This window comes from Toxorhynchites rutilus, chromosome 2 (assembly GCF_029784135.1).
Source record: "Toxorhynchites rutilus septentrionalis strain SRP chromosome 2, ASM2978413v1, whole genome shotgun sequence".
Taxonomy (NCBI): Eukaryota; Metazoa; Arthropoda; class Insecta; order Diptera; family Culicidae; genus Toxorhynchites; species Toxorhynchites rutilus.
The window spans coordinates 180826678-180847931 of NC_073745.1; the positions used below are offsets into that span (position 1 = coordinate 180826678).

Genomic DNA, 21254 nt, shown 5'->3' on the forward strand with positions numbered 1-21254 from the left:
CTGATCGAAGATGCGTATGAAAATTTCGAGCGTAAATTCTCAGTGAGACAGTGGAACGAATGAGTGTGGGGAATAATGCAAAAACCAAATGTTCCACGTGACGGAGTGTCGGTTGCATGTAATGTTCATTTGTCATGAACTGCAGGGGCATTGGTGGTTGATTTTGATGTTGTCTCAATATCTTGCGCTGTCAGTAATGTGAGTGTGAGATTTTGCAACTCTGGTGGGGATTCCTCTTTCATATTGCTTTTTTGAGATCTTGGTAGCTCACCGTTCCAAGTATTCTCTCTGTGTACATATGAAGTATAAAAGAGCATCGCCTGCTGAGGGTGATTTAAAAACATTCGACTAGAGGGATATACTTATTCATTAATCGTTGATTGTGATTTTTTACCATCACTGCTCAGCTCAATAGAGGCAATCCGCTCAATGAAAGTTGATAAACGCTCTTCTTATTTCCTAACAAGAATAAGACATCTATTGAGTGTTTTGGTTGAAAAATTATTCAAGATTACCTTAGTATGGGTTCCCTCTCATTGCTCGATTCCGGGGAGAGAAAGCGTGAGAAAACGAACTCGCTAGCTAAGGTGGACGCTTCAAAAGGCACACTTTTTGAAAGGCAAATTCTTTATAATGATTTTTTCCACATTCCTTGTCAGCGTACGGTGCTTCTGACATTCAACCGAGACGGTCATGTTTGTAGCGCCCCTTGGAAAAGAGTAGCGAAAATAGAAGTTTTCTCCTCATACAACTGGTTCTATGCTAAAGGAAATTCCTTGAGGCTCTAATCAGTCCTAAATAAAGTTTTTTCCCACAGGTGTACAAGACGAGGACAAGGAGGAGGCCACCGAATAGCCTAGACGGTTGGTGGCCTTCGATACCGGTAGTTTTCACTGCCCCTAGCGTCGGTCCCTGTTTTTGGCGCGTTTTTGCAGCTCACTTATATATACCCCACATTATTATTACTGGTTACTTATCTCTGGTGGTGGTTTTTATTTTCAGCTGGTGTTGGATCCTGGATTGCAGAGTGGTGGTGTACCCACACTACCGTTTCTCCGGTGCGGGGGCGCACCCCCCCAGCAGCAGTACATAGTGTTAGTGATATTTTAACAGTTTTTCTTTAAACCTCATAGACATTATAGTAGTGTTTCATAGTATTAAAAGTAGTGTTTCTAGTGAAATTTAAAAAAACTTTTTTGAAACAAGCTCCGAAACTGTTGAGCCTTTTCTTTTTTTTATTCTGCATTAGTGCCATTTTTAGTGTGTATCTCTACATCAACCCCCCTGGCTGTACCTCCCGGGTATAGCCAGCCTCTACCATGGCTTCCAGCAGTGCCGGTAAGTCAACAAACCTTTATAATGGCGTGCCCACCACACGCACCTCTCCTCTCTGGGCCGACCCCTTATGTGGGGAGCTCCAAATTTTATTGCTCAAAGCAACTGGCAAGAATAATCTACCATCAAACCCTTTCGTTGTTTCCAAAACCATCCAAGCTGTTACGGATCGCGATTTCAAGGACGCGAGACCACAGCGTGATGAGAACAATAATTTGCAATACGTGATCCATATTCGTAACAAGGAATATGTAGATGCGCTCCTGGGTATTAAGTCATTAATTGACAAAACCCCTGTGGAGATAACTTATCACCCTACCTTGAACCAGCGCAAATGCGTGGTATCCTGTAGGGATGTGATTGATATGGCAGAAGCTGTACTTTTAAAAGAGCTTGCTGACCAAAGAGTTATTGCGATCAAAAGAATTTCCCGTATGGACCCAACTAAGAAGGAATTAATTCCAACTCCAACCCTGATTTTGACCATCAGAGGTACTGTAATCCCGGAATATATTAACTTTGGCTTTATCCGCGCCCCCACGCGCAATTTTTATCCGAATCCTATGCAGTGCTTCGGCTGCTACAAATTCGGACATACTTCAAAAAAATGTAGAACCAAGATCCAATTATGCCGAAACTGTGGACAAGCACACCCAGAACTAGGCAATGAAGAAACAGCCAAGAACTTCATTTGCAACGCTCCTGCCTTCTGTGTAAATTGCAGTGGCAACCACCCTTCTACGAATAGAAAATGCCCCGCATGGGTTGCAGAAAACAATATTACCAAAGTGAGGGTAGACCAAGGAATATCGTACAAGGAAGCCAAACAAAGCTACCAGACCAAAGTAAATGGATCCTCGTACGCAAGCAAAGTCCAAGAGAGACTTAACTTAGTTCAAAGCACGGGATGCAATCGCTGTAAGTGCAACTGCACACAGCCCAACCCTACCCCAATCATCCAAACGGTTTCCACACCGATAGTTAACCAGCCAGACATTGAATTTACCATCTCCACTTCCGATTCCGAAACTGATTCAGAAATTCCCATGGAAACTGAATCAGCAAAATTAAATAAACGTAAAATCAAAAATTCAAAAACTTCAACTTCAGATGATTTGAAATCATCTGAAGATGAAAATTTCCGCGTTAATGATAAAACAAGGAAAAGATATAAAAACCAACAACCAGAAATCTCTCAACCGGCCGCCCCACAACAGGCCGACCCTCAACCATCCACTTCATACAAAACAGTACCCAATACGAATCGAACAATACCAAATTATTTAAAATTTGACCCTAGACTGAAGACCAAGACTTCCAAAGGTAACAAACAGTCAAAATAATTTCTGATATACCTCCTTCCAAATTAATTAAACCCTTCAAGAGCCTCCATAACATTTCTTAAAATTCAACACTCCACACAAAAACAGTACACCTGTTGTCCAAAATTCAACATCCAACCGAAAACTTGCCATTCAATGGAATTTGCGTGGGCTTAGTAGGTCAATGGATGAAATTAAATTAATGTTAGCTGAGGAGAAACATCTCCCACTAACACTTGCATTCCAAGAAGCCAGAGTGACTAAGATTACACCCGATTTTAACCTTTCACTACAAGGTAAATACAAGTGGTACTTCCGTGAGGGACTTACCTCACGCCAGGGTGGAGTATGCCTCGCTGTTTTGAGCCATCTCCCACATACCCTCATCCAAATTTCATCACAGTTACAGATATGCGCAATCCAACTCACGGGACCGTTACGGTTAACCCTCGCTTCTATATATATTTCCCCAACGCATAGTAACAGTAATTTGGAAGCAGAAATGAACAATGCCATTCAACAATTACCACACCCTTTCATAATCATGGGTGATTTTAACGCCTACCATACTGTATGGGGTGGCCAAAGATGCAATTTAAGAGGTAAAATTATTTTAAAAATCGTTGAACAACTTAACCTCATCATCCTGAACGACTTCCAACATACTCGTATGGATGAACACTCTGGCTCTACTTCTTCAATTGATTTAACGATTACCTCATGGGACCTAGCGCCCAGAGTCAGATGGTGTGTCGATGATGATCTAAGAGGAAGTGATCATTTTCCCATTCACATCCGAACACTGACCAGTAATCCAAAAATCCTCCTGCGAAGGAGATGGTTGTACCAATTTGCCGACTGGGATGGTTTCGAATCAACCATTTCGCATCTGTTACCTGCACAGGGTAACTATTCAGTAGAGGAGTTTTCCCAAGCCGTTTTCGCAGCTGCGGAAGCTAATATACCCCGCACTAGTGGTATCTCCGGCCGGAAGGCAGTCCCATGGTGGAATAATGATGTCAAACAGGCCATTAAATCCAGAAGAAAAGCGCTGAGGAAGCTTAGAAGACAACTGGACGGTAGTGAGACAAAAGTAATTGCCCTAGCTGATTTTCAATCCACTAGAGCTAGAGCAAGGAAAATTATAGCGGAAGCTAAACAAAATAGCTGGCTAAAATTTCTAGATAACTTTTGCCCTCAGACAACTTCTAGTGAACTGTGGAGCAAGGTTAATGCAATCAGTGGCAAAAAAAGATCGCGAGGCTATTCCATTATGATCAATGGTACCACTACCAATGATCCCGGAACTATTGCTGAACATTTAGCTGACCATTTTGCTAGTACTTCTGCCACCTCCAACTACAAAAGCGACTTCAAAGCTCGTAAAACTGCCGCGGAGACTACAGAGTTTCCCTCGGACTCAGGGGAACCTCATATTTACAATATCAGGTTCTCTATGAAAGAAATGTTGTGGTCCATTAGTAAGTCCAAAGGCAAATCAGCCGGACCAGACGAAATAGAATACAGCATGTTAAAAAAATTACCTTTCCACGTCAAAACGTCGCTGCTCCAAATTTATAATAACCTTTGGGCTAGCAAATGTTTCCCCGACTCATGGAAGGAAGGGCTAGTCATCCCCATCCCTAAACCGATGGAGAAAAAACCACTAGCCACTAGTTTTCGTCCCATCACCCTTCTCAATTGCCTAGGTAAGGTCTTCGAGAGAATGATCAAACGGAGATTGATGACGAACCTTGAAGAACGTCATCTCCTGGATCCTCGACAACATGCTTTTCGTCAAGGCAATGGTACCAACACGTATTTCAGCCAACTTGATCAACACCTTCACGTGATCACGCGAGACCACCTCCACGGGGAACTCGCTCTTTTGGACATATCCAAAGCCTACGATACAACCTGGAGATATAATATCTTGGACCAACTCCATCAATGGGGTATCGAAGGTAATTTGTTCGAGATAATTCGCAGTTTTCTACAAAATCGTAGCTTCAAAGTTCTTCTCGGAGGAGTCACCTCCACCAGTAAACTGCAAGAAAATGGAGTGCCACAGGGTTCTGTGCTATCGGTTGCTCTTTTCCTGATAGCGATGCAATCATTATTTGATGCCATACCCCAAAATATTGACGCTTTGCTATACGCAGATGATATTCTGCTAATTTCAAAAAACCCATTCCCAGTACTAGCAAGAAGAAGACTTCAGGAGGGAATCTCGTCTGTTAATAACTGGGCGAATTCCGTGGGATTTAGGATCTCAGCTGAAAAATTTCAAGTTCTTCATTGCTGCAACAATAAGCGTCACAGGAAAAAACTACGTTCTTATCTTCTGAACGGTAGTTCCATTAAACGAGTCAACTCTGCACGAATTCTCGGTGTTATGGTGGACAAAAAACTCACGTTCAATAAACATATAAAGAGTACAATATCGGACATTAAAAACCGCCTTAACTTAGTTAGCGTTATAAGCGGTCGAAGCCGAACAGGATCCCGCAAAACTATCTTCAACATTGGAAGAAGCTTAGTCTATTCCAAACTTACTTACGGTATTGAACTCTTCAGCCGTGCCACCTGGAAAACGCTTGAAGAACTGAGGCCTAGCTATCAAAAGATAATAAGACTAGCTTCAGGGGCCTTTAGAACTAGCCCAAGTAAAGCGTTACTCGCTGAGTCAGGCAATTTACCCTTCAAATTGTTCCTCACGAGATTCTACAGCACGCGCGCGATACGAACGCTCGAGAAACATCCAACATTTGAATCCTCACTTGTGAGAGTGAATAACTGGTTGCAGGATACATGCCGAACCACTCTTCCAACGATTGCACCAATTCCCATTATTAACCTTCGACCATGGTATAAACGGGAACCTCAGATTGATTGGTCAATTAAAAACTCTGTGCGAGCTGGTGAAAACAGCAGCATAGTTTTGGCCATTTTCAACAACCACATCCACAGTAAATACCTTTTTCACCACAAGATCTTTACAGATGGATCCTTTGATGGTTTACAAGTAGGTATCGGCATTTTTGCTAATAACCTGCAAGTTAAGTTCCAACTCCCAAATATCTGTTCGGTATTTTCAGCTGAATTAGCGGCACTTCTTATCGCTACATCAAAGTGCGAACACAACAGAAAGACGGTTATTTTCACCGATTCTGCTAGCGCGCTTCTTGCTCTTGAGAGCGGAAGTAGCAAACATCCATGGGTACTCGCAATTGAAGAGAAAACTGCCCAAAATGATATCACCTTTTGCTGGATCCCAGGTCACTGTGGAATCCGCGGTAACGAAGAGGCTGATCGCCTAGCCAAAGAAGGGAGAACATCCGAACTATGGAGCACAAGCGTCCCATCTGATGATATAATCAGATGGGTTAACTCATCTCTGATGACGTGCTGGGAGAACGAATGGAACATCTGCAGAGATACTTTTTTGAGAAAAATTAAAAACACTACCCATCCTTGGATGGATAGAAACCAAAGATCTTTTCAAGTATGTCTAACACGTCTTCGTATTGGACATACCAAATTAACGCACAGGTTCTTGGTCGAAAAAGCCGAACCACCCATTTGTAATACCTGTAACGTCAGGCTGACCGTAGAACATTTTCTACTTGTCTGCCCACGTTACAACCTTATGAGAACTAAGTTTCAGATAGCTGACAACCCAAGGACAGCCCTAGCAAGAGATAACTTGGAGGAGGACAAATTACTGCATTTCCTGAAGGAGACGGATCTTTTGGAGCTTATTTAACCACTATACAATTATTTACTATATGTTACAGACTTAACCACATCATTCATACTAACACCTATTGCTTGTGAGCTAATATATGTGTTACCAACGTATTACATATGTTAGGTCACACACATTTTATTTATAAAAAAAAAGTAATAAATATATATAAAAAAAAACAAAAAACAAAAAACAAAAAAAAAAAAAAATTAGTTAGATATGTAGTTAGATATCACAAACCAAACACACCCACACACACACTTAGACACACACTCACAACAAAATACACAGATTTTAATTTTTTGTAAAAAAAAGGCTCTTTTCCGACATACGAATTCAAATTTTGCGTGGATGGCACACAAGTCAATTAACATCTTTTAATTACCATATAATTCACTTTCAGCTTCCTGGGCTAGACATCATTTCTCATTTTATTTTCTTTCAGCGTTTTTGATATAATCATTTCTTATTTCTACTACCAGGTGACCAAATATGCCTCCCATTACTAACGTACTTCTCTTCCAGCATATGTTATACAATTATTACACTATATACATGATTTACCGGAAACGAGAGCAGAGGAAGCATGCGCGAAATTTGATTTAAAAAAAAAAAAACCCAAGGCCTTTCTCAAGGCTAGAGGCGAATGAACTGAAAAGTTTAAAGCCTCTTTAATTCAACATCATCATCATCCTTGTCAGCACACGCTCGTAAGTTGACAGCGCATGTGGAGTGAAGATTAGTTCGGTCTTTGGTTACACACGATTATCCCTAAGGTCTCGACGAGTGCATGGTTCAAGGGATTGAATGTAGGTCGTGATTTCATTCGCATGATATCTCGGCTTATGTCCAATCACTACAACCTAAACGCGCATCTTTATCGCATTGGGCTCGCAGCAAGCAATCTAGCTACCACGACATCGAGCATATTGTCTGGTCGTGTATCCGGTTCCATGCTGCCCGCTTTCAGCTCTACAGAGCATTGAGGGCACAAGGCACACAATCGGTTATCCCCGTCCGTCTTAGGTAGCCGTGATCCTGATCTTCTGCTCCATCTATACCTGTTCCTCAGAAACGCCGATGTCAACGTTTAATGACGTTTCCTTCGTTGTGTCGCTGTTTCATATCCCTCCTATCCGATCTATAAACTTTTACTTAGTCGCGGCAATACATACACACACTCTTTATAGATACACGGGCCGAAAGTTGTGCAGTCCACTGATGATACAACAAGAGCCAAAGGTTGTACCGCTCATGACATCTCTACACGAGCAGATGATTACGCCGGCATTCTATCCTGGATTCCTCGAGTCGAGAAAGACGCGCCACGCTAGATATGGAGTACAGACTAGGGGGGCGTTGCTGATTAACGGTCAGCTGCATCCCAATAGGAAGTATCCAATGTCGGGTACACGTACACGTTCAATAGACTGCAACATCCCAATTATGAGAACACTTGTAATACTAACCTCGAGCCAACCGCGAGTAATCGGTTACTTATTTCTAACATAGTTGTAAGCAAACATTGTCGAAATATTGAACTCCCGGCCCTGTTGGGCTGACGCCATATGAGCCTTAATAAAAATATATATTTTGGTTAAAAAAAAATAAAAAAAATCATCGAATAAAATGCTTTTCAAATGAAGCGAATAAGAATCAAACTTCGGACACTATTTATAAAAAAAAAATTCGGACACTTTATTTTGCAATTTTTTGAACGAAAATTACATTACACTTGATTATTTTTTATAGTCAACTGCGAAACACTTACCAAGCAATTACAGTGAACTGTTAACGATGATGATAACCAGTCTTCAGAAAACAAACGCAGCGCTGCGCTTGAGTTTAATTTTCATCAGCGCGCGCTCGCTTTGTCTTCGTTCGTTCTAAACAAACCATAAAAACAACAGCGCGCCCCCATTTGAACCGCATACGCTTGTGTGAAGAAAAATATCTCAACAGAGAGAGCAATTCAGATTCAAGCGCGCAGTATAGCAATACGGCGCAAGCACGGCGCCAATTCCAGCGTAAAACTCAGCGCAAATTTCAGCGTAAAACTCAGCTTTACACTGGGTGCAAATCTCTGTGTTTCAGAGCGTGCTCATTTGCCCGAGCGCATGTGTGCGCAAGGAGTGGGAGCTCAACCGGGTACAAAAATCTTGTTACACATCAGCACCGGGTTGCATTTTGAAGACTGATGAGAACTGATGGAACATGGGAGAAATTTAAATATTAATGAACGGGTAAATTCTACGTGCTCACGCTAAGGAAACGTCAAACACAAACGATAGTGAGTAGTGTTGTCAGATTTTTGCCGATTATGTTATAATTCAAATGTAGTTCTCATACGAAATGATAGTGAAACCAAGGGATTACTCTAAAAAGCAATTTTGATATTAATTTTATAGTTATATCATCGGTGCGTTAAGCATTTCAAGGTATTAGAACAAAGTGTCCGAAATATGATTCAGAACGGTATGTTGAAAATCTGAACAAGTCTACCATGAAGCATTGAAATTAGGTAACATGTGATTCGGTCAACCTCTTCATAAAATTCATTGAATGAATACAAGACATTGAATTCGATAAAAGTTTCATTCAATCACTAATTGAAATTCAAGTGCCATAATGCCATGAGAAATGTGCTCCCGAACCGAGTAGTTCACCCGAGTTCACTGAGTTTATTAGTAACTAGCTGACCCAGCGAACTTCGTTCCGCTCAAAATTATTTTTTTGATATGAATTATTTAGAACAAATTTCTAAACTTTTTCACATCAAGACATATCTATGGGTAGAATACAACAAATAAAGACGACTCAAAAGGAACCTTTCCATCTGTGCGATTAGCAACACATTTGGCCTTCCTTTTTTATTTATATAGATAGGAATGCGTTATTCCGCCTGGAAATCCATTTCCACCTTCAAACCAAGAACAATTTCGTTAGCGAAAACATCGAATGGCCTAACAGCGCTTATCGTGATGTAATTTTCGAACTTTTGGGGCGAATTTTCTGAACTTCCAGAGTTTTCCGGAAATTGTCCGAATTTTCTATCCGCTATATTGATCTATGAGCCAAGACAAATACAACAAAATGAAAACGACTCAAATCGGACGATCCCTTCTTAAGGTTTCACGCTGAGCAACACATTTGGCCTTACATTTTCATTTACATAGATAGATAGATATAGGAGTGCGTTGTTTCACCTGAAAATCCATTTCCACTTTCAAACAAAGCTCGATTTCGATAGCGCAAACATTGAATGGACCGACAACGCTTATCGTGATGTAATTTTAGAACATATGGAAATCAATTCTCCGACCTTCCTTCAGAGTTTTCCGAAAAACTTCCGATTTTTTCTCTCCATAGCATTGATCTACGGGCAGAGGCGAATACATCAAAATTAAGATGGGTCAAATCGGACGATTCCTTCTTCGGGTTTCGAGCATTTTTATTTATTTATGGGGGAATTGTAAGTTATAAATTTTAAACTCCTTTGCTTGCCTTTTTTATACCAATCGGCGTGGTTCATTAATTTAATAAAAGAGTAATACAGATGCCAAATCAGGAGTTTCCATTTTCGCCATGTTAAAAAAGTGTTAAGAAATTGTTCATGTTTTGTCTGACACGATCCTAAAGTGACCATGTATGTTTTATACACTTTGAGATTATTATTCTACAAAAACACTTACCGATCTAGGCCCGGTTATACGAGCACTTTGTGATCTGGTCGCTGGCCTCCGTCTTCTGTAGCCGGGAGTACCGCCCTCCGGGGTGCCACTTTCGGACGGAGGGCTGACGATTGTTTCTAAGCTTGCACATGCTGGTGCTGATATCGATGAGCTGCGTTTCTTGTAAGGTGGACGATTACCGGGTGATATGTCATCTGCCATAGCCATAAACAGTTATAGCAGCTGCACAGAGCTTTTATTGTTGGTGCTCGCAATCAGATACAGGAAGTTCATTTAAGGTGAACGTAAAGCGTGTGTTTTAATTAGGCCTGTGCGCATATCTGAAACAGAAACAATAGAATATATTATATAGCTACATATTTTTGTGGAGTCTGCAGATCGCTATAAATCTAATTATTAATTATTGATGTTTTTCTCGGTATAATTTAATAGATTTGTTTTATATTTACGCGATCATGCTTTCGTGTTTTTTGAGTTGCAGTTTTTTTGCAAACGATACAAAACGCGACTTTTACGGGAATTTCATAGACGAGAGGATAGAGAAAACTTTCGTTTGTTTTCGCCCCCAAAGTAGTAAGCCTTTCGGAGGATTGACACTTTAAAGACGGAGTACCGGACAGAGGTAGGATCTGAACCGGGTGACATAGTCCTCATGTGTGGGTGAATTGTACAACATTAGTGGTGACCGATAGCTCGGTAGCGTGCTATGATGCCTGTAATCCTCTGTGTCATCTACACAGGTTGCGATCTCATGAGTTCACCAATTAGTTCGAGGCCTCTCTAACACAATAACTTGTAAACAGTATGATTAAAGTTAAATCTTTGTATCCCAACGACGACATTCACGAATACTGTGGAGACCTACATTTCAACGCTGAGTTCAGCGAATTGCGAATTGTTTCAAAACGAGGTTGATTAGTGGCCCAGCTGCATTGCAAACAATACTTTCACTTATAATATTTTCATTAACCAATGCAAAATCAAGAATACGGGAGTTTTGATTAGCAATGATTAGTCTAGCAGAATAGAACTAGACGGCGAGAGATGTGATTGCAGAACCCCGATGACCATAAGCTCGTGCAACTTATCCAAACATATTGCATTGGTTGAATTACGATATCCTAGATTTCTATGTTCGAGAGGAACGCTTCAAGAGAGCTAACATGGTTTTTCGTATCAGCAATATTTGCCATTCGATCAGGTGCTGGCATTCAGAGCACTATGGAGCAATTCCAAAACATGAGTATTTTTGATTCGAATGAAAGTTTTTATTCCGTTTGGGTTGGAGGAAATATGAGTTTTCCACAGCAATTGGAAATTTTTGAATCAAGTATATGATGAACAATGTTTGAATCTGAGTAAATTTATATACATATACCGAGGAACCTTAAAGATACCTGCCTTCAGGTACAATCTAGGCATATCGTAAACAAATTAATTATTTCAATTTCAATTGAAAACTGTTCGTGTTTGTACACAGAGACGCCAGGTTTGAAGACATGTCTCAATTTTGAAGACATTTGATTTTGTGAAGACATTTTGAAGATAACGTATGATAACGTACGTAGGTTTTAGAGAGATATTATTTCCATTAAATTATAGCGATTGGCCGAAAATATCGTCAATAGAAGTATGGATATGTCTTAGGGTAAGGTGACACTGGCTCGGAGTACGCACGAATATTTGATTTGCGATAACTGACGAAAAGAAACAAACTATTTTGTTCGATAGAAGCTGACGAATTCGAACGAAGCAAGTGGGAAGCAATGTAACCACACCAATACAATTCTTTGTGGTTGTTTACTTCTCACGATTGTATGCGTTTCGTGCAGCCTTATTTTCGTAAGAAGCTGCAGGCAGTATCACCGTGACCTTAGTGTCATTCGCTCGCTTTTTCGTCTGTGTCACTTGTTTACTTTTGTTGTTAGTAATCATCGAAAACTTTTGTCTCGGAGTCATTCACTTGCTTTTTTCAAATTTTTCCATGCAGAAAACCCACAAGTATATATTGTAGAATGAATTCAATAACAAAGCGACTTTCACTTCAAATTTTGGAGAACTTCAAGCAGTCTGATTACATATTGTCTCTAGAAGACATTAGTTCATTTGGGCTCGAGAATTCGAATAATTGTGACATTTTTTTTTATCCCATTTATTTATTTATCAGGCTCATTAGCATTTTAGCTGAAACAGAGCCGGGTTTAATCGTGTACATGTACATATGTTTATGTTTCTATAAATTGTAAATTACACAGTAGTTAGTAGTAGCCATTTAGGCGTTAAGTTTTCTGTTCCATTACATTATGGTAAATAACACAGTAGTAGCCATTTAAGCGTAAGGGTATTCTTTCTGTTCTTCCATTGTTCAACAGCGGAGACAGTTGATATTGATCATTGTTGGGTTATTTATAGAACAGCAGCCCGATGTTTCTTGCAGAGCAGAGGCAGTTGTATGGATGAATCGATCTTTGTTCCACCTTGGGTCGATTTCCATCGCTGATGATGGTTGCGTGGACGTAGTTATTCTATAACAACACAAAGATGGTCAATTGAGGGCCCTGAGTTTGAACTCACGATCGATCGCTTGGTAAGCGAACGCGTAACCAAGTGGCTACGAAGACTCCCTAATAATTGTGACATTGTATTTTTTATATTTTGGACCTGTGCTATGCAATAAATTGACCTAGATCTTCCAAACGATCACCTCACAAATCGAAGGTTTTCCGATTACATACCGTTTCAATAATTAGTTTTATGAATATGGTTTGAGTTACAACCAAAACTTCGTAGCTGAAATAAATAAATTGAGTTATCACAGTTCCGTTTTTTTGTGGAAGAACTGGCTTAATCTGGCTTCACTTAATCAATGATTTATCAAACAAATTATCATTTCTAAACTCATAAATTTTAATTTTCGTTCCATGTTAAGACATTTGAAAAAATCACCTGGCATGCTTGTACACATAAAACTGTGTTGCAAGAAGAAGTTCTATTCCGGATGACCCCTTGGTTCATCCCCACTTATAGAAACCTTGCAATACTCACGTGAATAATACGATCACAATAGCTGTCAGGTCCGTTGTGAAATAACCGAAGTACTTTGTCAACTCTCTGGTGTCGTCATCATCAAAATATTTTGAAGCGATTGATTGTTACTACACTCTTGAATTTGAATTCTCAAATTAGATGGAGACGCATGGTATTGTAATAATTCAAATTTTTCAATTCGATGCAGCTCTCCATTCCTTTGTACCTTAGTATGTACTTTAACTCTTCCACGAGTACTGGTAACTATATTGTCACCAACAAAATTTATTCTTTTCGCTGCACTTGGAATATTATTTCAATATTTTACTTAGCCAAAACCATCTAAAGGTATATGGCAATACTCCAATTTTTTGGACTCCTAAAAATTCACGATATCAATTTGGGAGTCATTTTTGAGTAACAAAAACACGATTTTAGAGCGCCGGCCGAAAATTCCGTTTATGTTCGTTGTAAATGCAGCAACTTGAAAAGTTTTTCACTGTAAACGTACTATTTAGGATCTACTGTGTAAGATTATTTTTCAATAAAATAAATGGTGTATAAAAAATTTAATTTTTTTTTCTTTGAAATTCTATATAAAAAAAACAGGAGTTTTCACTGCACTAGAAATATTGTAAATCGCTGAAATGATAGGTATCGCTGCACTAGAAATATCATTTTGGGGTAATCAAAACCCGCTATCCTACAGAAATATCAACAGGAAACCGAACTGAATACCAAAATGATATAGATATCTTTATCAAATTGGACTGATAACTCAACTTCAACAAAAACTTCTTTCCCATTTCAGAATGCGGAATCCCATTGTGGAATATTTTTGATATACATTCTAATGTATCATTGTACCTGCAGCATGGTGTCCAATGCTCCCGTGGACAGATTCAAATATAACGATAATCTCAATGAAACGAATAATGTAAACAGCGGTATCTGTTTCATGAAAATGGAGCAGCATTCACTTTAAAAATAGTACACAATGTATACAAAGAAGTATTTGGAGCAAACATCTACAGCGCCCTGCGCAGTTTGGTGAAGATGAGCGCAGGAAAATGAATGTAAAACATGAAGCGAGCGGACAGAAAAATGTAAGTTGAGTGGTGAAATCAAATATGCATTGGTTTCCCAAACAATTTTGTTCGGCTTAATCTTCGTCAACAATGTGCAACGAAAGGGGATAATTTTTTACAACAAAAAATAATGACATTCATGACAATTATTGTAAAATTGTCCAAAAAATACATTCGGCATTGAATTCCTAGATTGGCGGAAAAACAACGGATATACCGGATATGTTCGGTTATGTCGGCGGAAAAACTTAGCTAACGTCCTTCAGAAGAGGAGTAAAGCCGTATGCTGCAGAAACAAACGATGTAACTCCAGTTTAAGTCACCTTGTTAGTGCCGACATATGGCACTAATTTAAGTGGTACTTCAGCCCATATTTTGATTCTTATGGCATCGAAGCTACGCTTAGTGCTGACCGTTCCCCATTTTCAGGGGAAAGAGTAACGCTAGTGATTTTAACATGTTTTTCGATTCTGAGACGAACCAGCCCAGGAGGCTGAAAGTCTCAAAAATAAAGAATTAAAAAAAAAATTTTCGATTACAAATTAGTTAACATTATATTTTCAAATATAATACTGTTGTCATGTTCATAAAATACATTGGAAACTTTTTCATTCCATTACCACCTGCCAACTGAACGTCACCAAAGCTATCATGCCGTATTGACCACAAACCGATTTCGATTCTCGCCAAGTCAGATCAATAGAAATAAAAGAGATAATAAAATAACTTGCATGACGTGGAGGAGGTATTTGATCCTCCAGAGTTTTAGAGGCTGAAGACGGTCCCGTTTCACCGTTTCATCGATGAATATACAGCCATTCCATGCCAAACCGATATAGTGGTTCTCACGTTTTCGTGGAAAGTGGAAATTTTGTTCTTTGTCATGGTTTGCGACATCACAACACGACAATACACCTGTATTTTTTTATTTTTTTGTTAGGGTGACCATTTCCATTTTAGAGTGGTCCGAAAAATAATATTTTTCCACTTTTTTCAAAAAAATTACTTTTTTTTTAAATTAATAACTTTTGAAATACTGAGCCGATTTAGATGATCGACATATTAAATTAAAGCCAATTAGCTGATCTTTTTTTTTTGGAAAAATACCAGAAATTTGAATTTCGTTATGAATGTATTTGTTTTTTTTTATAGTTTTCTTGGGACCAAAGGTGCTATATTTTTTTATATTTTTTTTGGAAAGCTGAGAATTTTTACATAATATATCTCGAAACCAGAGAGGCGTTTTTTTTTTGTTTTTAAGTTATGACTTTTCATAGTTATTTATTATTTATAACTTACATGGTTTCGGGACCAAGGGCACTATATTTTTTTATATTTTTTCTGGAAAGCTGCGGTTTTTTCACACAACATATGTTGTAACCAGAGAGGCGTTCTCCTTCGTTTTTGAGTTCTGATTTTTTAAAGTTAACCGATGGTTTGCAAAATCAAATTTTCCTCTTTTTTCCAACACACAAATTCATAACTTTTGATCTACTGGACCGATTCACATAAAATTAAGTCAATTAGATAGTTTTTCTTAAAAATATTAGACTTGCGAGAAAAAAAAAATATTTTGATTTTGTGATAATTGATTGTAAGGTAAATTAATTTGGTTTGTCCAGTCGAAAATATGATCATGGTTTGTCCATATTTATGAATACTCTAGTTCAGCGCACCTGTGTCAAATTAGGTGTTCTTATATTTCAAAACATATAAATAATATTGTCTTCTTCATGATTTACAGTAGTTTTAGAGTATATTTTTACGGATTCACATGTTAAAATCCAAATTCTATTGGTGTCAATGCGCCCCTCACTTGAGCTTACCTTTGAGCAATCACCAGATGATTATTTGACACGTATTCAGACCTTTTCTGGATTATAACACTTACAAATATTGTAAACATCATGTTTGCGCACCATTTGTATCAGATTTACTTGGCTAAACCATGTAATTAATGCATTTGAATGACTTCAATTCTGATCATGAGTTGTCCGATTCACTAATGTTGTTTTGTCCACATGATTTCTATGGCAATCGCTTGGCGCGCTGCCGTTCGTTTATGATGTCCTTCGCGCATAGCAGAAATAAAGTGTCTCTGTGATAATGTGTTGTGGTGAACACTTTTAAAATGCAAAAAAAAGAATATTTGGAAGAAAGTCTACATTATGAATGGATCAATATGATGACAGTAAACTCAAGCAATGATAAATGCAACATCTACTTTTAAATTCGATTTTTTCATTCAAAAATATTGATTTCTAAAACTGGACAAACCATGATCATTTTTCGGACAAACCATGATCATAATTTCTCTTTGAGGAAAATCGTTAAAGAACATAAATATTTGAATAATTTCAACGCCTTATGGCAGAATTAGCAACTAGAGACTTAGGACAACAAACCCAAACTCGTCTTGATTATATGTGATTTTCATGAATAAAAATCGATTTGCATTTACTAGTTGCACGAAAACACCCTAAATTGGACAAACCAAGATCATTTACCCTATTAGTTTTTTTATAGTTTATATGGTTTCGGGACCAAGGTACTATATTTTCTCATATTTTTTCTTATAATCTGAGTTTTTTTCACATAACATATCCAACATCAGAGATGTGTTAAATATTTTTCGTTTTTTGGTTATGATTTTTCAAAGTTTCCATGTTTTCAGTCTTCGTTCAATATGCTATGCTACTAGACTGGATGTATACGACTAAAATCCAATTATTGGCAAATGTGTTAAAACAAAAAAAGGCTAGCTAATTGGCTTTAATTTGATATATCGATCATCTGAATCGGTCCAGTAGTTCAAAAGTAATAATTTTTTGAATAAAGTGATTGAAGTTATTTAGAAAAAACAAAGCCAAAAACGAAAAAAAAACGCCTCTCTGGTTTCGACATATGTTATGTGTAAAAACCTTAGCTTTCAAGAAAAAATATTAAAAAATTCGGCGCTCTTGGTCCCGAAACCATGTCAGCTATCTATATATAGGGTTGGGGGAAAAGAATTGTCGTATTTCTGATCGAAATTTGACGCTTTATTTAACATACTTAAAATTATCCAATTTAAGTCAAATATGCGCCGTTTTGTTCGCAAACTTGTTGTCATTTAGAAGGCAACTTCATTATCCGCCCTTATAACACCTACTTATTCCTACTTATATGTTATGGAGCGAGGTCCGGACTATACGGTGGGTGCAATAGGACATCCCATCCGAGCTCCCGGTGGAAAACAACACCATTTCTATTGATCATTTCTGACCGCTTCTGATCAATCGCCTGCTCACAGTAGAGAACCGAGTTGAGGGTCTGGCCATAGTTGAGCAGCTCATAGTGGATGATTCCCTTCCAATCCCACCAAACACACAGCAAAACCTTCCTGGCCGTCAATCCGGGCTTGGGCCGGCTCACCGCGCTTCGACCACGACTTTTTTCCCTTTAGGTTGCGGTACGTGATCCACTTTTCATCACCAGTCACCATCTTCTTCAAAAATGGGTCGAGTTCGTTCCATTCCAGCAGTGCCTCGCACTCGTTGATTCGGTCTAAAAGATTTTTTTTGCGTCAACTCGTGTGGCACCCATACATCCAGCTTTTTTTGGAATCCAATCTTCTGCAAATGGTTCCAAAAAGTTTTATGGTCTATATCCAGTTCCTGGCCAATCGAGCGAGTGCTTACCGGTCTACTTGGATGATTTCAACGATTTTATCGGTTTCCACGACGATTGGCCTACCAGTACGGGGTGTATCTTCGACAGCCACTACACCAGAACGAAATCGATCAAACCAACGCTGTGCTATGCGAATCGTTACAGTATCGGGTCCATAAAATATACGATTTTTTTCGGCCGCCTTCGTTGCAGTTTTACCTCGCAGGTAGTAAAAACTTAAAATATGGCGAATTTCTTGATTGGTGGACTCCATCTTTGACACCCTATAACTTGAGACTGAAAAGGACAATCACAACACTGTCAAAACGACACTTGTAGCACAGATTGTCTTTAAATCGTCGTATAGTATGACCCGATGCGATAAGTACAACACAAGATATGTTAAAGTGTTGTCATATATTGACAATATACGACATTCTTATGGACTCGGAAACTACTGAACCGATCTACATGAAAATTGGTATGTAGGGGTTTTTGGGGCCGGGGAAGGTTTTCATGATAGTTTGAGAGCCCTCCCTATCTCTAAGGGGGGGGGGTTATCTGCCATACAAATGTAACACAAATTTCTACATTACTCGAGAATTAATCAAGCAAATGCAGCCAAATTAGGCATCTGGAGGTTTTAGGGTGCAATAAATGATTTTTTGGTGGTTAGATACTCCTCCCTCCTCAATAAGGGGTGGGGGGTAGTGCAGTCATACAAATGAAACACAAATTTCTGCATTATTCGAGAATTAATCAAGCAAACGGAACCAAATTTGGCATGTGGAGGTTTTAGGATGCAATAAATGTTTCTATAGTTGTTCGACACTCCTCCCCCTCTCTTATGGTGGGCTGTCATACAAATTTCTGCATAACTCGAAAACTAATCAAACAAATGGATCCAAATTTGGCATGTGAAGATTTTAGGGGGAACGAAACGTTTCTATGGTAAATAGACATTCCTCCCTCCTCTCTAAGGGGAGATGAGGGGAGGGGTCTGTCCTTATTCTGTTATATTTTATGTATCAAACATTTATTCCATGTAACGGAGAAACATGTTATTTGAAAGTGGTTGAAAAATCTTGAACGAGAATTGTGTCTGAAAATAATCTGATATTATAATGATGAGTTTTGGTAGAAGTACTAGGATTTTTTTTGTAAAAGGTAAACTCAACGGAGTCGATTAGAAGATCAATCAATGAACAGTTCTGCGATTGGACTCATGGACTTGCGCTTAGTAAGAAAACGTGAATGTTTGAAGGTATTGATAACAAAAAATAAACTTTGTGCGGGACGAAGTTTGCCGGGTCAGCTAGTAAATAATAAATGGAATGAATAATTACGGTTAACTTTCAAAATCATAACTTGAAAACAAAAAAAAAGCTAATTGGCTTAAATTTGATATGTCGATCATCTAAATCGGTTAAGTAGTTCAAAAGTTATGAATTTAAAAAAAAGTATTTTTTTTTGAAATGGTGGAAAAATTTGATTTTTCGGACCACCCTAAAATGGAAATGGTCACTCTAACAAAAAAATTAAAAAAATACAAGTGTAATGGTTTGCGACAATGAACAAAAATTGCAGGATTCTAAAGTTCGTTTTACTGTAGTCATCTTGAGAAAATTCTCCCCATACCATCAAAAACTCATCTCCAAATTTACGAGCAATATCTTGTGAGAAGTATGCCATGTGGCCATAAGCGGTCATTAGTGCCAAGGGCGGTGGCACGAAGCACGATTTTATGGTCGAGTATAATTTAATATTATTTGTTTAGAGTCCCACGATAACAATGAATGAATTCTTTACATCGTGACGCCTCACTTGTTTCAATTCATGAAATTGAATTCTTCCCTTAAACCTCATCACATTTTCACAATATTCAAGCTCATTGTCGAGGTATCTGTAAAAATACGATCTTTGTCCATTTGAAGGGAAATTTTGTGTATATAGTTTATTTTTCCAGTACATTGTTCGATATCGATATCGGATGCCAATTCCGTCTCGAATCACCGAAACTTGCAAAATGAGAATGATTTGCTACTCCCAACCGTCACTCAGTATGTTCTTTGTGCAAATTCGCTGGTCCAGATCAATCACGGAGAGCAACTACGAAATGTACAGTCTACCCAAGCTCAAGCTCGTTATCGAACGTCAATTCCGCCATAAGCGAATATTTAACGTTACGTTCCGTTCTGTTGCTACAACGTGGAATATAAACCGAACATGTCTCAATGGTTTCATTATGTTTCTAACTCACGGCGCTTGTTTAACTGAATTTCGTAAACATACTAGTACATACATACTTGACAGATTTCGAAATATTGCTGTTCGCATCTCAACATCTAGAAATGTATATGCTGTTTTATTTATTAATTTTTTTCGAATTCATTCAATGTCAAATCGATATCGATGAAAATCTGAGTAAAATGTCTAACAGATGAACTAAAAATGGTATTGAATTTACCTTCCATTTCCAACCGTAACCAACGATTGAACACCGCTTCGCTAAATTTCTCTAAATTTAAATTTGATTTTCCACTGAACAGCACCACGGTGAGCTAAATTTACTTTCTTCCGTCTTTTCGCCACGCTGATTACACTATCAAGCCACACGAACTCTGTTTTATTTCATCACTGATAATCCTTACGTGTCATATATCTGTTTAGATTTATCGATGCACTGAAGGGATACTATCATGTTCGAAATTACTACTTCTTTTGAAGTGATAACTGACCAACATTACTGAAGTTGTTTCACTATGAAGCAAAATCAATAACTCGTTCAAACGTTTGGCCTAGTTGGAACATTATTCCTAATGTAACATATATGCGATGTCTCAATACGAATACTGGGCTAAACTCCAACATTTAGTAAGCTTCCATAGCAGAAATGCCATTTGACGATGACATTTTATGGTGATTCTTCATCTCATTGTTATATATTGGCGCCAGCTTTTATCGTTTCCGGTACTTTTAAATGCATATCAACACGTTATTCTATTTCCCTTTTTCTGCACTCGAGTAAATATCTCACCCGCACTTCGATATATACACCATACATTTATTTGATGAATAGCGATGAAATATATTTTAGCATTCCGAGTTTCGACAGAACTCGAATCAGTTCCAAAAAATGGACTTTTCTTCCTTCTGCATCTCCTCAATTGAAATATATTTCGCCATTTCACCTTTCTAAAGAATATATATGATATATTTAGACTTTCATTCACATTTGTGTGTTAGTTATTTTGCTTCAGGCTCGTTTGCTTGAAATGCAAACTAAAACTACTACCGAGATAGAGATGATCTTGATTGATACTGGTAACAGATACGTGAAGCTTCATTACTGTCCTCATGAAGTTAGTGGGGGACAAGTGGACCTGATTTT

General features: G+C 38.4%; 1 protein-coding gene across 2 annotated transcripts in view; it reads right to left on the minus strand.

The window, feature by feature from the left end:
- Positions 1-21048, minus strand: part of LOC129764166 (GTP-binding protein REM 1) — an 88662-nt gene extending 67614 nt beyond the window's left edge. For both annotated transcript variants that reach the window (XM_055762998.1, XM_055762999.1), the window contains exons 1-2: positions 20331-21048; positions 10098-10417 (exon numbers count right to left, since the gene is read on the minus strand). In XM_055762998.1, coding sequence (XP_055618973.1) covers positions 10098-10304 — 207 coding nt within the window. In that variant the 5' untranslated portion in view covers positions 10305-10417; positions 20331-21048. The remainder of the gene's footprint in view (positions 1-10097; positions 10418-20330) is intronic.
- Positions 21049-21254: the final 206 nt, after the last annotated feature.